General features: G+C 41.0%; 2 protein-coding genes across 2 annotated transcripts in view; one reads left to right on the top strand and one right to left on the bottom strand.

Moving 5' to 3' along the window:
* Positions 1 to 1,701: 1,701 nt before the first annotated feature.
* Positions 1,702 to 3,813, bottom strand: LOC128652706 (uncharacterized). Its single transcript, XM_053705637.1, has one exon. It carries the CDS (start codon positions 3,811 to 3,813, stop codon positions 1,702 to 1,704), a length of 2,112 nt encoding a protein of 703 aa, XP_053561612.1.
* Positions 3,814 to 12,092: 8,279 nt separating this feature from the next.
* The window catches only part of NUMA1 (nuclear mitotic apparatus protein 1), a gene marked incomplete in the record, with an annotated part of 309,504 nt that continues 306,884 nt past the window's right edge, over positions 12,093 to 14,712 (top strand). The window contains 1 exon segment of the mRNA XM_053708792.1: positions 12,093 to 12,426.

Below are 14,712 nucleotides of genomic sequence, written 5' to 3' on the forward strand. Positions count from 1 at the left end.
ACACACACACATATATATACACACATACACACACATAAACTCTCACACACACACACACACACATATATATATTGTAAAAAAAAAAGAAAAAAGCTGGTATTTGATTAATTGATATATTGTGCTCAGTAACTTTGAGAAAAGCAACAATGGTCTCAGTTATTTACAATGTTTGATACATTTTGCAGCCCCCTCTTGTGAAAACTAGAGTATTTGCATGATGATAACAAATATTACTTTGTCTATTATATTTGTCTTAACTTTTTAACTCATTACATTTTATATTTTATACACAGAATACATAAGAGTAAAAAATTCTGTACACAAGACAGATCTCATTTTAAAAATTAAAGGGGCATAAAACCCTAAAATTATCTTTCATGGTTCAGATAGAGCAAACAATTTTAAACAACTTTCCAATTTACTTCTATGATCACATGTTCTTTGTTTTCTTGTTATCCTTTGTTGAGAAGCAGGGATGTTAGCGCAAGAGTGTGCACGTTTCTGCAGCAGTTTTGTAACAATGTTATACATTAGCAAGAGCACTATTTCCTGTCATGTAGTGCTTCAGGCATGTGCACAATTACCTCTCTAGGTATCTCTTTAACAAAGAATAACACGAGAACAAAGCAAATTTGATGATAGAAGCAAATTGCAAATTTTTTAAAAGTGTATTCACTATCTGAATGAAAGAAACATTTGGGGTTTCATATCCCTTTAACGAAAAAAAATAATAAATGTGCTTTTTCATTTATTTTGAATATACAAAGTCTGTATGTCTTGTATTCAAAGAGAGGGTGATGTTTGAAGGTTACAGGGACATTGTACTCTGTATAAAGGGACAGTGCATCATGCATAGGGAAAAAAGTGTGGGAGTGTGGGGCGCAGAAATGGTTAGCGGCGAAAATAAAGCACAAAGCAGTATAAGACAATAGCTGATTTAATTAGCTTTTATTAATAAGCAGAAAATCCGCCATCTTCGCAGTTCTGTGACGTCACTGACGTCCATAACATAATAAATAAATATTGAAGCAGGACATCCACTTCCTGTACGCCATGTTAACTGAGGGCATGTAGCTATTATAATATTTCTGCCCAGAGAAGGGCGTGTGGCTAAACTCCGCCCCCGGAGGTTAAGAGGGGGCGTGGTCTAGAATCAGACGGACAATTGTCGCAAACAAATGTATTTCGAGGGCGTCATATGTGAGTGACGTCACCGCGCAGGTTTGCGGTGACCAATGGCGGGTGCGCTGGATTTTGAATAGTTCGCAGCTTGGGTTTTATTTTTTTTTAATTTGTTTTATTCGAAGAGGTGAACGCGGGAAGTGGGAACCGGGTGAGCGGGCGACAGAGTGGGAGGCAGGTGAGTGACTGAGAGGTAGGCCTGAAATATGGAGTGATATGGCGCGTTTTGGGCACAATGGTCAGAGAGGTAAAGGCTACAGGTGAGGGAAGAGGAGGGATAAGGGATGTAAAGTAGTTCTGGGGAGGAGAAGGGATAGGACAAAGTGGGGGGGGGGGTGGTAGAGCATGTATATCGGTGAGGGTAATGGAGCAGGGCTATGGCAATGATAGAGTGGATGGAGTTGAGTAAGCAGGGCTCTGGGAATGAAGAGATGAAGTTGGTTTGGCTTGGCAGCGCTAAAGGGGAGTGATGTATTGGTGGGAGTGATAAACCGGGGCTCTGGGGGAGTAGTGTTGGAGCTATGGGGGAAGTGATGGAGCTGGTGGGGAGTGAGGAGTCTGTGGGGAGGAGAGTGATACATAGGGCTCTGAGGGAAGTGATGGAGCTGGTGGGGAGTGAGGAGTCTGTGGGGAGGAGAGTGATACATAGGGCTCTGAGGGAAGTGATGGAGCTGGTGGGGAGTGAGGAGTCTGTGGGGAGGAGAGTGATACATAGGGCTCTGAGGGAAGTGATGGAGCTGGGGGAGTGATGAGTCTGTGGGGAGGAGAGTGATACATAGGGCTCTGGGGGAAGTGATGGAGCTGGGGGAGTGAGGAGTCTGTGGGGATGAGAGTGATACATAGGGCTCTGGGGGAAGTGATGAGTCTGTGGGGATGAGAGTGATACATAGGGCTCTGGGGGAAGTGATGAGTCTGTGGGGATGAGAGTGATACATAGGGCTCTGGGGGAAGTGATGAGTCTGTGGGGATGAGAGTGATACATAGGGCTCTGGGGGAAGTGATGAGTCTGTGGGGATGAGAGTGATACATAGGGCTCTGGGGGAAGTGATGAGTCTGTGGGGATGAGAGTGATACATAGGGCTCTGGGGGAAGTGATGAGTCTGTGGGGATGAGAGTGATACATAGGGCTCTGGGGGAAGTGATGAGTCTGTGGGGATGAGAGTGATACATAGGGCTCTGGGGGAAGTGATGAGTCTGTGGGGATGAGAGTGATACATAGGGCTCTGGGGGAAGTGATGAGTCTGTGGGGATGAGAGTGATACATAGGGCTCTGGGGGAGTGAGGAGTCTGTGGGGATGAGAGTGATACATAGGGCTCTGGGGAAGTGATGAGTCTGTGGGGATGAGAGTGATACATAGGGCTCTGGGGAAGTGATGAGTCTGTGGGAAGGAGAGTGATACATAGGGCTCTGGGGAAGTGATGAGTCTGTGGGGAGGAGAGTGATATATAGGGCTCTGAGGGAAGTGGTGGGGAGTGATGAGTCTGTGGGGATGAGAGTGATATATAGGGCTCTGGGGGAGTGATGGAGCTGGTGGGGAGTGAGGAGTCTGTGGGGAGGAGAGTGATACATAGGGCTCTGGGGGAAGTGATGGAGCTGGTGGGGAGTGAGGAGTCTGTGGGGAGGAGAGTGATACATAGGGCTCTGAGGGAAGTGGTGGGGAGTGATGAGTCTGTGGGGAGGAAAGTGATACATAGGGCTCTGGGGGAAGTGATGGAGCTGAGGTGGGGAGGAGAGTGATACATAGGGCTCTGAGGGAAGTGATGGAGCTGGTGAGGAGTCTGTGGGGAGGAGAGTGATACATAGGGCTCTGGGGGAAGTGATGGAGCTGGTGGGGAGTGAGGAGTCTGTGGGGAGGAGAGTGATACATATAGCTCTGAGGGAAGTGGTGGGGAGTGATGAGTCTGTGGGGATGAGTGATATATAGGGCTCTGGGGGAGTGATGAGTCTGTGGGGAGGAGAGTGATACATAGGGCTCTGAGGGAAGTGGTGGGGAGGAGAGTGATACATAGGGCTCTGAGGGAAGTGGTGGGGAGTGATGAGTCTGTGGGGAGGAGAGTGATACATAGGGCTCTGGGGGAAGTGATGGAGCTGAGGTGGGGAGGAGAGTGATACATAGGGCTCTGGGGGAAGTGATGGAGCTGAGGTGGGGAGGAGAGTGATACATAGGGCTCTGGGGGAAGTGATGGAGCTGAGGTGGGGAGGAGAGTGATACATAGGGCTCTGGGGGAAGTGATGGAGCTGAGGTGGGGAGGAGAGTGATACATAGGGCTCTGGGGGAAGTGATGGAGCTGAGGTGGGGAGGAGAGTGATACATAGGGCTCTGGGGGAAGTGATGGAGCTGGTGGGGAGTGAGGAGTCTGTGGGGAGGAGAGTGATACATATAGCTCTGAGGGAAGTGGTGGGGAGTGATGAGTCTGTGGGGATGAGTGATATATAGGGCTCTGGGGGAGTGATGAGTCTGTGGGGAGGAGAGTGATACATAGGGCTCTGAGGGAAGTGGTGGGGAGGAGAGTGATACATAGGGCTCCGAGGGAAGTGATGGAGCTGGGGGAGTGATGAGTCTGTGGGGAGGAGAGTGATACATAGGGCTCTGGGGGAGTGATGAGTCTGTGGGGAGGAGAGTGATACATAGGGCTCTGGGGGAAGTGATGGAGCTAGGGGAGTGAGGAGTCTGTGGGGAGCAGAGTGATACATAGGGCTCTGAGGGAAGTGATGGAGCTAGGGGAGTGAGGAGTCTGTTGGGAGCAGAGTGATACATAGGGCTCTGGGGGAGTGAGGAGTCTGTGGGGAGGAGAGTGATACATAGGGCTCTGGGGGAGTGAGGAGTCTGTGGGGAGGAGAGTGATACATAGGGCTCTGAGGGAAGTGATGGAGCTGGGGGAGTGAGGAGTCTGTGGGGAGGAGAGTGATACATAGGGCTCTGGGGGAAGTGATGGAGCTGGGGGAGTGAGGAGTCTGTGGGGAGGAGAGTGATACATAGGGCTCTGGGGGAAGTGATGGAGCTGAGGTGGGGAGGAGAGTGATACATAGGGCTCTGGGGGAAGTGATGGAGCTGAGGTGGGGAGCAGAGTGATACATAGGGATCTGGGGGAAGTGATGGAGCTGAGGTGGGGAGGAGAGTGATACATAGGGATCTGGGGGAAGTGATGGAGCTGAGGTGGGGAGGAGAGTGATACATAGGGCTCTGGGGGAAGTGATGGAGCTGGGGGAGTGAGGAATCTGTGGGGAGGAGAGTGATACATAGGGCTCTGGGGGAAGTGATGGAGCTGGGGGAGTGAGGAATCTGTGGGGAGGAGAGTGATACATAGGGCTCTGGGGGAAGTGATGGAGCTGGTGGGGAGGTGATGAGTCTGATAGTGAGAGTGATACAGCAGGGCTCTGGGGGGAAAGTGGTGGAGTCAGTGGGGGGGGAGAGTGATACAGCAGGGCTTAGGAGGAGAAGGGCTTGGGTTATAGTTTGAGGGAGGAATGCCTCTGGTTTAAGAAGTGATAGTTGGTGTGGAGAGACTAAAAGTAGGGCTCTGTGATGGAGAAATAATACTGTTGGAGGGGTTGGTTATAGATCAGGGCTGTGGGGGCATGGTTAGTTGATGGTGTGGAGGGCTAGATCAGGGCTGGGTGGAAAAGAGATTACATTTGTGTAATACTTGTGCTTGGAGGAAAATCAGGACAACTTGGGGTGAGTGATTAAGGGGACACTGAACCCTAATTATTTTATTTCATGATTCAGATAGAGCATGAAATTTTAAGCAGCTTTCTAATCTACTCCTATCATGTTTTCTCCGTTCTCTTGCTATCTTTATTTTAAAAGCACAAATGTAAATCTTAGCAGCCAGTCCATTTTAGGTTCAGCACCATGGATAGCGCTTGCTTATTGGAGGCTGACATTTACCCACCAATAAGCAAGCATAACCCAGGTTCTCAACCAAAAATAGGCCGGCTCTTATGCATCACACTCCTTCCTTTTTAAATAAAGATAGCAAAAGAACAAAGAAAAATTGATAATAGGAGTAAATTCGAATTTTGCTTAAAATTGCATGCTCTGTCTGAATCATGAAAGAAAAAGGGGGATTTCATTAAACTTCCTTAAAGGGAACCCAATTTTAGTATACTTTTTTTTTTTTTTTTAAGTAGCTAATCAGGATGCTAGTCCCAGGACTTTCAAAGAAGTGTGCACCTGGCATCAGTTTAAAGGGATACTGAACCCAAATTTTTTTTAATTTCGTGATACAGATGGATCAGCAATTTTCTAATTTACTCCTATTATTACGTTTCTTCATTCTCTTGGTATCTTTTATTTAAAAAATTATGAATGTACGTTTACGAGACGGACCATTTTTGGTTTAGCACTCTGGATAGCGCTTGCTGATTGGTGGCTACATTTAGACACCAATCAGCAAGCGCTACCCAGATACTGGGCCAAAAATGGTCCGGCTCCTATATACTAAACAACAAAATTTCTTTCATGATGCAGATAGAGCATTCAATTTTAGGCAACTTTTTATTGACTCCTATTAGCAATTTTCTTGCTATCTATATTTGAAAAAGCAGGAATCTAAGCTAAGGAACATTCACAAATGCTTGGATTTACCATCACTGTAAGCACAATTCTCTGAAGTATTTTACTACAAAGGGTATCTAAATGTTTGAGAGATGTTGCAGTCATTTTATACATTCAATAATGAAACATTTAATGCATTGTTACAGTTTGAGGGGAATGGCTCATAAAATGCGCCTTGAAGGGACATCACACGATTTTTGTTTCTTCCATGATTCAGACAGAGAATACAATTTTAAAGTTTCCAATTTACTTCTATTATCAAATTTGCACTTTCTTATTATATACACACTTTCTGAGGCGTCAACTCCTACTGTGCGTGTGCACAAGCTCACGGGGTATACATATACTAGTCTGTGATTGGCTGATGTCTGTCACGTGATGCAGGGGGCCGGCAAATGGGGGAGGGGTACATTTGTCAGAAAAAAATCTACTGCTTATTTGAAATTCAGTGTTATTGCCTTGTCTTTATTATGTAATTCTACTGCGTTGTGGTCCTTTAAAATCGCATGCTCTCTGAATTTTATCTCTTTAAATTGAGATTTAATGTTACTTTTAGCAAAACGGTTAAATACTTATTTTTTTAAAGGCACCTTGAGTTTATTTTATATAAAATGTTTTATGTAATGAAACGGCAGTATACTTGAATTATTCTCCCTCTTCATGTAATTTAGGCTCTGAAGATTGTGGTTCTTTCTTATTTTCAGAGTTTAAAATGCCGTCTGTTGTCTTCTCAAGACTTAAAGGGACAGTATACACTTATTTTCATATAACTGCATGTAATAGACACTACTATAAAGAATAAGATGCACAGATACTGATATAAAAATCCAGTATAAAACGGTTTAAAAACTTAGAAGCTCTCAGTTTAGCTCTGTTGAAAAGGCAGCTGGAAAGCCCACTGCAAGTGGGAAATAAGACACCCCCCCTCCCCCTTCTTTTGCATATGAAAAGACCCTTTACACAAACAGGAGCAAGCGGTAGCTGACGGTATTCTCATAAAACTTTAGGGCTTGGTTAAGAGTCTGAAAATCAGAGCAATGTTGTTTAGAAATAAGCAAAACTACATTTTTAAAAAACAGCAACTTTATGGGCTATATATAAATCATCTACAAAACATTTATGCAAAGATAAAGAGTGTATAATGTCCCTTTAACCTGCTACATCTGTTTCTTTAATTGGCTTTAGTTGATACAAACTGCAGCACAGTGTTCTTTATATTAACATTATGACTGTGGTTAGCCTTGTCTGTGGACTAAAGCCCCGATTGGCTCATCCAAATAAGGCAAATGGTGGCTGGGGTTTGGCTATTGATGAATAATTTAAGTAAAAAAAGATGTTAATTTGTTCTAAACATGTTTAGACTTGGCTGGTATGTTATCCTATAGCAACACACCATAAATGTCTTGCAATTATAAGGTATTTACTGTCCCTTTTTAATGTCTAATTTTATGTGCACCATCAGCTAATACTCTTGCAAAGTCCACTCAAACATACAATATACAGTGAATCCGCTCAGGGAAGGAACCATTAGAGTCACAGCTGGTTTGTCAGATGGTTTCAGGAACGATTAAGATGCTGCTACTTTTGATAGACACTTAGGTAATATACATAATATGTTTCAGTGATACTATTACCCAGGGTTTATCAAACACCAGACAATGGCGGTTTCTATATAGTTAGAATAATTCAGAAGCAGAGGATCTGTCAAGCCTCTCCTTAATAGGGATGCACTGACATTTATTTAGAAAATTGTGTATCATATGTAGCATATTAAGATTTTTTTTTTTTTTTTGTCCAATTTTAGTGTTACTTTCAATAAAATTGTTTATTTTATTGGCTTGCAGTTTTTCAATTAGGATTCATTCATTAAATCTAATTATGCAAAAAAAACCTAAAATTTATTTTTAAATTATTTGAAAAAAAAAAATAGTTTTCGATTTTTGTTTTCGGTCCAGAATCTCCATTTTGGTGCATCGCTGTCAAGCATGTTACATTTGTAAAGGACTTGCTATTTAAGTATCAAGTGATTTATAGAAGTTCAAATGTACAATAGTGAGCTTGAATTTGACGAGAATATGCTGCGTAAAAAAGGTTCTGTACAAAATGATCTCTAAACAAGCAACCTGTACATACACAACGTGCTCCTAGGCCCCTGAGCTTGTGAGTGGCTAGTCTGTCTGCTAGAGGAATGTAGAGTGGTTAGCACACAACATTGTGATAGATTTTGTAAAGCTAATTAAAGATTTGTGCTTTGGGTGACTTATGTGTTGTGGCAAACGCGGTTGCCACAACACAAACGAGCCTTCTGGCGAAGAGAGCAAAGGGTACCCTGGAACTTTACCTAAATCTGACCCTGTGCCGCTGGACATTTTGTGTGTAGATATTTGCATATTTAATAAAACATATTTAAAATATGCAGCCAGTGTCTTAAATATTAATCTGTTAGGAAGTTGGTCATTACTATAGGGTCCTTTTTTTAGATTTTAATTAGGGTTGCACCGATACTAGTATCGGTATCGGTACCGATACCAAGTACTTGCATGAGTACTTGTGCAAATGCACCGATACTTAAACCGATACCTCCACTTACTACCCATATGCTATCTTGTGGGGTTTTTTTTCAAACTGCATGTTCCCATTTCATTTAAAGCTGGAGTGGAGACTAAACTAAAAATTGTTTACTACTGCTCTGCCAATACAAATTGCTCTTATTTGTATTATTGTAGGAGAGATCACTGTACCTCGTTCAGACAAACCCCTGAAGTACTGGGCAGTTAATAAACTGAGATTTCCAGCTCTGGCTAAAATGGCCCAAAAATATCTTTCTGCCCCATGCAGAAGTGTGGAAAGTGAAAGACTGTTCAACTTAGAGTCAAACCTCCTTACTGATAGCAAAAACAGACTTATAGCTGAACATGCAGAGATGCTTCTGTTCTGTTCCTTAAAAAGAACTTGCCACTAACTTTTGAAAAATTATTCTAATTGCTAGATTGCCTTTTATACTGCTAGTTCTCATCTTGCACAATTATGTTTAAAACATACTGTACTCTGAGGAACATCTTAGCTTATATAATTGCAGGAAGAGTACTCATAGAAAAAATTAAGTTAATCCCAATGAACACTCATCCTGCAATTATAGGACTAGATTTAGATTACATTTGATTGGTAAGCTTTACCAATGCTCTGTTCACATTTCCAACGCCATAGCCTTTAATGGAGTAGGACGTGTAATGAGAGCACTGGTAAAGCTTACCAGTCAAATGTAATCTAGCCCATAGTGTTGTTCACCATGATTAAACAGTAAACGGTTTTATTTTTACTGTATGGCACTTTTGGTTGGTTGCAATTTTATATTTGTTATTTATTGTTGTTAATATATTTTATTGTAATATTTTCATTTCTAAACGTTCTGTGAACTTTGTGACAAATAAAACCTGTTTTATTATTTCATAATGCCTTTTGAGTTACAGTCCTTAATAATTATAAAGAAGGAATCTTAAATAATTAGTCTGTATTGTGCTTGGTAAACTGTCACATGACATTAAAAAAAAGTATCGGTAATTGGTATCGGCGAGTATTTGAAAACAAGTATCGGTACTTGTACTCGGTCTTAAAAAAATGGTATCTGTGCAACCCTAATTTTAATATATTGACCCCTTAAAGGGATATTCTAGTCAAAATTAAACTTTCATGATTCAGGTAGAGCAACGTTCTAATTTATTCCTTTTTATCAATTTTCTTTGTTCTCTTGGTATCTTTATTTGAATTTATGTTTAGGAGCTGGGTAGAGCTTGCTGATTGGTGCCTAAATGTAGCCACCAATCAGGAAGCGCTACCCAGGTGCTGAACAAAAAATGGGCTGGCTTCTATGCTTGCTTTCCTGATTTTTCAAATAAAGATAGCAAAAGAACGAAGAAAATTTGATAATGGGAGTTAATTAAAAAGTTGCTTAAAATTGTATGCACTCTCAATCATGAAAGTTTAATTGCGATTATACTATCCCTTTAATGTCACCCAATGTGCTGTCATTTTCACTACAAGGGGTTAATTTGTGTGGCTCTCACCAACCGTTCCAAACTTTCTATTTACTCCTATTACTTTTTCTTTGTTCTCTTGGTATCTTTATTTGGAGAAAAAAACAGGAATGTAAAGCTTGGGAGCGAGATTTTTTGGTTCAGAACCTGGGTAGCACTTGCTGATTGGTGTCTAAATGTAGCCACCAATCAGCAAGTGCTACCCAGGGTCTGAACCAAAAATTAGTTTGGCATGTGCTTTGGGTAGTAGAATACAGGTGAGGTGGTGGAAGGCACCTACTTTGGGAGATTCGTTAGTATGGAGTCACTAAGCCAAGAACTAATTACTGGGCTCAGATTGAGACACATCCTTACAGAACATGTTTACTGTCCTTTTATATTGAGGATGTTTCATACATCCAGATTTTTCCAAAAGGTTATGAACGGATAAAAGATTTTGCCAAATGTAAAAAAAAAAAATATATTGTGTCTTTATTTGAAAAGCAAGAGATTAAGCTTAGGAGCCGACCCATTTTTGGATCAGCACATGGGTAGCGCTTGCTGATTGGTTGGCTACATTTAGCCACCAATACTCTAAAATATATCTAAAAATTGTGCTTTTTTCACTTTCTCCCAGAGAGGTTTGGGTAATACTTTTAGGAAATATATGTGAGTTTTTGTTTATTTTACCCTCCCACTAAGATTCTCAGCAGTCAAACGTATGTACAAGGTGGATTATCAGTTTTGCATCAAATCATTATAGGAGTATCATTCTTTGCAATAGTAACTAGCTGAATCGGTGCTAAACCACCGGTAAGAGAGAAGGGCAGACTTCCCCAGTATCTCTCAACTGCACATGTGCAAACAGAGTTCATGCTATATCTGAATATTAGTTTGTGATTGGTTAGCAGGGGTTATTTTGTTCTGGGGGACAGGGAAATCAGTGAAATGAATAAACCTAAAACAATATGACAAAATAAAGCTGCAGTTTTCATTGCAAAATTATTCTGAGATATGAAGTTTCAAAATCATGTATTTTACTATTTGTGTTCAGTGGTCCTTAAAGGGGTAGATTTAGCAAAATCTGAATGCTCCTGTCCGTTGCATGCTCACTCATTTTGATTCTGCTACTGATATTTATAAAGTAGTGGTTACTTTGAACCGCTGCTTCCTAAACCACCTCTGCCAAGTTAGTTGGCTGAAAATCACCCAGACTGATTTAACCAGGTTGATTTGACAGACCTTGCTCTAATGCAATTGGTTGCGCAAGAACAGGGTGTGCAACGGTAATCATGAGGAACAAATGTGCACCACAATTTGATATTTGGCAGACGGCTTCCCTACAATGACAAATCTACCCCTATAAATGTGTGCAGTATATGTAGGCAAACAGTGATACATTGTATAAGATTTGCATACAGAGTGTGTTTTTTAGTGTTTATAACTGTCACTTGTTGTAAGTGTTTTCTGCAATATCTATACATACAGATAGTGAAGTGGTCTGCCAGGAACAAACAGCTCAGTGGCTATTGTGCTGGGTAACCAGACATAAACTCCTCGTACAATGTGCCTAGAGGGATATGGTGACCCCAGGCGATCATTTCATCCTCATTGAGGTGCAGCTGTATCCCTCTAAGCACATTGTCCATGGCTGGTTTCTCACCCTTAGGGAGACTTTCCAGGAATATCTCTCATGAGTACGTTTACCTTAATACTTTCCTGCTAATAAGAGGCCAGTTGTACATAAACTTCTGCACTAATCTGTCAGTGCATAACGTGTCAGACACACTGCAGTTTAGATTCTGTGAAGCAGGACATTTTGTGCAGGTATAAAATGGGAACAGCAGAGAAAATAATAAAAAAATAAAAGTTTGACTTGTTCCTTTTAACATCCACAAATCAAGGAATGTTACTACAACTAACATAACCAGCAGTAGATTGTAAGCTCTTGTGGAACAGTGCCAGCCACTATCTGTATTTGTTTAGTTTGGTCTGTTTCATGGTACATAAATTAGTGTCAAACCCCTACTTCATTATTAATCATTGTCATAAACTTATTTCATGCTTCTATATGTGCTCCCTGTATGATGAGACTGAGTATATAGTAGGTGTATTATTGTGCAGTGTCTGATTTCTGCACCTAATAACTGCAAAAAGTTTTATTTCCTGTGTTTTTGCATACAATAAACTTTATCAGTAGTGCAGATTTTGATCAGACAGTGAGTGTGCACAGCACCAGACATAATTGTCCTTTTAGTCCGTTATAGTATTTCCCAAGCTGCAGGCGCTTTTGTTTCAGAGAGCTGCAGTGCAACCAAGCCTGGCTCAGCCCCCCTCCCCCTCCTCCCTGCATTGGTTCATCACAGCCACATCACAGTAATGTCACAGCCAGGAGCATGCTGGGATTTGGCATGCAAATACAAGCTAACTATCATGGAAGCTGTCCTGGGACTCCTGCAGCCTTCTCCTTCCCCCGAACCCCCAGCTGTGGCTTTTATAAACTAGACTGAACTTCCTAAACTTCATCCTTTTTTTTTTTTTTTTTTTTTTTTTTCTCGTTACATTTTTTCTTCTTCTTCTGGAGACGGATTAAGCAATACTTGCTGAGTATTTTCATGAAAAGTTCACGAGTTTGAGCTCCACTGTGAGTTTATTTTTCTCTCACAAAGGTAGATGCGAGGAAGCCCAGTGTCCGGTTTGTAATATGCAGGGGCGGGTGCTGAGCTTTTGGGCACTGAGCCATACAGGCTATCATCTTGTGTAAATGTGCAGTCCCTCTCCGTGTTCTTTATCCTGATTCTGGCAAGATTTCTCCCTGTGATTTACACTATTTAGTTTTAGCTTTTAATGTTTTTTGTTGTTGCTAAATCTGCTCTACAGAATCTCTTAAGGAATTGTTCAGTTTAGAGGCTGGTTGTGTGTAAATGGCCTTGTATATCTACCATGCTTGAAAAACCTATCTGGCGCTGGAAGGGTTAATCCATTAATGAATAAAGAGAACTGCAACAAGGGGTTAACAGATTTGTATGAAACAAGAGACAGGCATGTGTGATTTTTTTTTTTTTCCTGCTATTGACTTTTCACTTTTGGTCACAATTAAAGGGACACTGAACCCAATTTTTTTAATTTGTGATTCAGATAGAGCATGCAACTTTCTAATTTACTCCTATTATCAAATTTTCTTCATTCTCTTATCTTTATTTGAAAAAGGCATTTAAGCTTTTTTTGTTCAGGACTCTGGGCAGCACTTTTTTTTCTGGTGGATGAATTTATCCACCAATCAGCAAGGGCAAACCAGGTTGTTCACCAAAAATGGGCCGGCATCTAAACTTACATTCTTGCATTTCAAATAGATACCAAGAAGAGAATAAAGAACATTTGATAGAAGTAAATTGGAAAGTTGCTTAAGATTTCATGCTCTATCTGAATCGTGAAAGAAAAAAAATCAGAGTTCAGTGTCCCTTTAATAATATGTTACTGTAGCTGGTTCTAAGATTCAGACACTTGCTTACCTCACATTAAAGGGATATTAAACACTTTGAGGTGGTAATATAAAATGATAAATCGTATATAAAAACAAAACCTCTGCAATATACTTTCATTATTAATTTTGTCCCCTTTTCCTGTAATTCTATTCTGAAACTGTGAGATTTTCTGTTCCTGTTAGAAATTGAAGTGCAGGATACTGTTATATCCCACACAGCCATTGGCTGCACACTCTGGTGACCTATTTAGAACTGTCCCTAATAGTGCTTTATTGTTCGGGGTTATTGTAAAGCGAGTTGATCTTTTACGACCAAGAAAGTGTTTTATGTGAACTGCGGGAGGACAAGGTCCATAGCTGTGGACTTTCACCTCTTGTATACCCATGGGACAGGGCAGCTTGCATGTAGCAGTGCAGCAGCCATTGTTTTAGTGAGGTCAAGGGGTTAACAGGCATGTGTCTGAATTAGTGTCTGCTGATCGAAGGCTGGACCTGGAAGTGCTTTCTGGTGTGAATGTAAATTGACAATGTGGTTTTAAAGACTCACAATAACACCCCCACCCCCGCTTGTGGTTTTCTGATCTGGCCTTTAACTCTCTTGTTACCAGAAGACTCTAGTATATTGTGCAATCTGTTTTGGGCTCCCTTACATTTCTCACTTTGCTTAGATTTAGTAAGACTGCTTTTTGAATCCGGTGCAATTGACTTATTTTTATGAGTGACAGGATGCGTACCAGAGTTCCTATATAACCCCAAGACACTACAATTCCAGGCTTTTAAACCAGCTCTGGTATTAACGTGTGTGTTTTTTTTTTGCAATTAAATTACATGGTTTGACAGATTTGCCAAAAACTTAGTAGCCAGAGTTTTTGTTCAGCTTTTGTGGCATCTACATGTAAATACTATTTGTGCAGATTCTGCAGCACCTATACAGGGGATACCATAAAGTTTAGAGAGACTGTATACATAGCAAAACAGTTGTTCAGATTTGGTCCTGTAATACAGCAGAAATATTTAAAAACCATCCAATCAAAAATGAAAATTTTAAAAGCCAATATGAAAAGGAATCCCAATCAAATGTTGCCTATTGTACATTTAAAATGTTTTCTTTTGTATCTTATCAGAAACTGATGTTTAGCAGACACGGAAGAGATTAGTTTACTAGGTAATTAATGAATATGAGTAGATATCTTTTTTTTCTTAAAAAAAAAAAACCGACTATTTAAATTATTTTCTAGTCCCTTTTTATATCCAAATAATTATAAAATATGCAGGTTTTTCTTAATATGCAATAAAATGCCATATACTGTGCACCACTATTAGTTGGTGATGCAGGTGTAGACAATATACTGCGTGCAGCTAGTGCTGTTATAGCCAGCGGTGTCTGGTGTGCGCAATATACTGTGTGCAGCTAGTGCTGTTACAGCCAGCGGTGGGTGTGGTGTGTGCAGCTAGTGCTGTTATATCCAGC

The sequence above is a fragment of the Bombina bombina genome, chromosome 3 (assembly GCF_027579735.1).
Source record: "Bombina bombina isolate aBomBom1 chromosome 3, aBomBom1.pri, whole genome shotgun sequence".
NCBI lineage: Eukaryota > Metazoa > Chordata > Amphibia > Anura > Bombinatoridae > Bombina > Bombina bombina.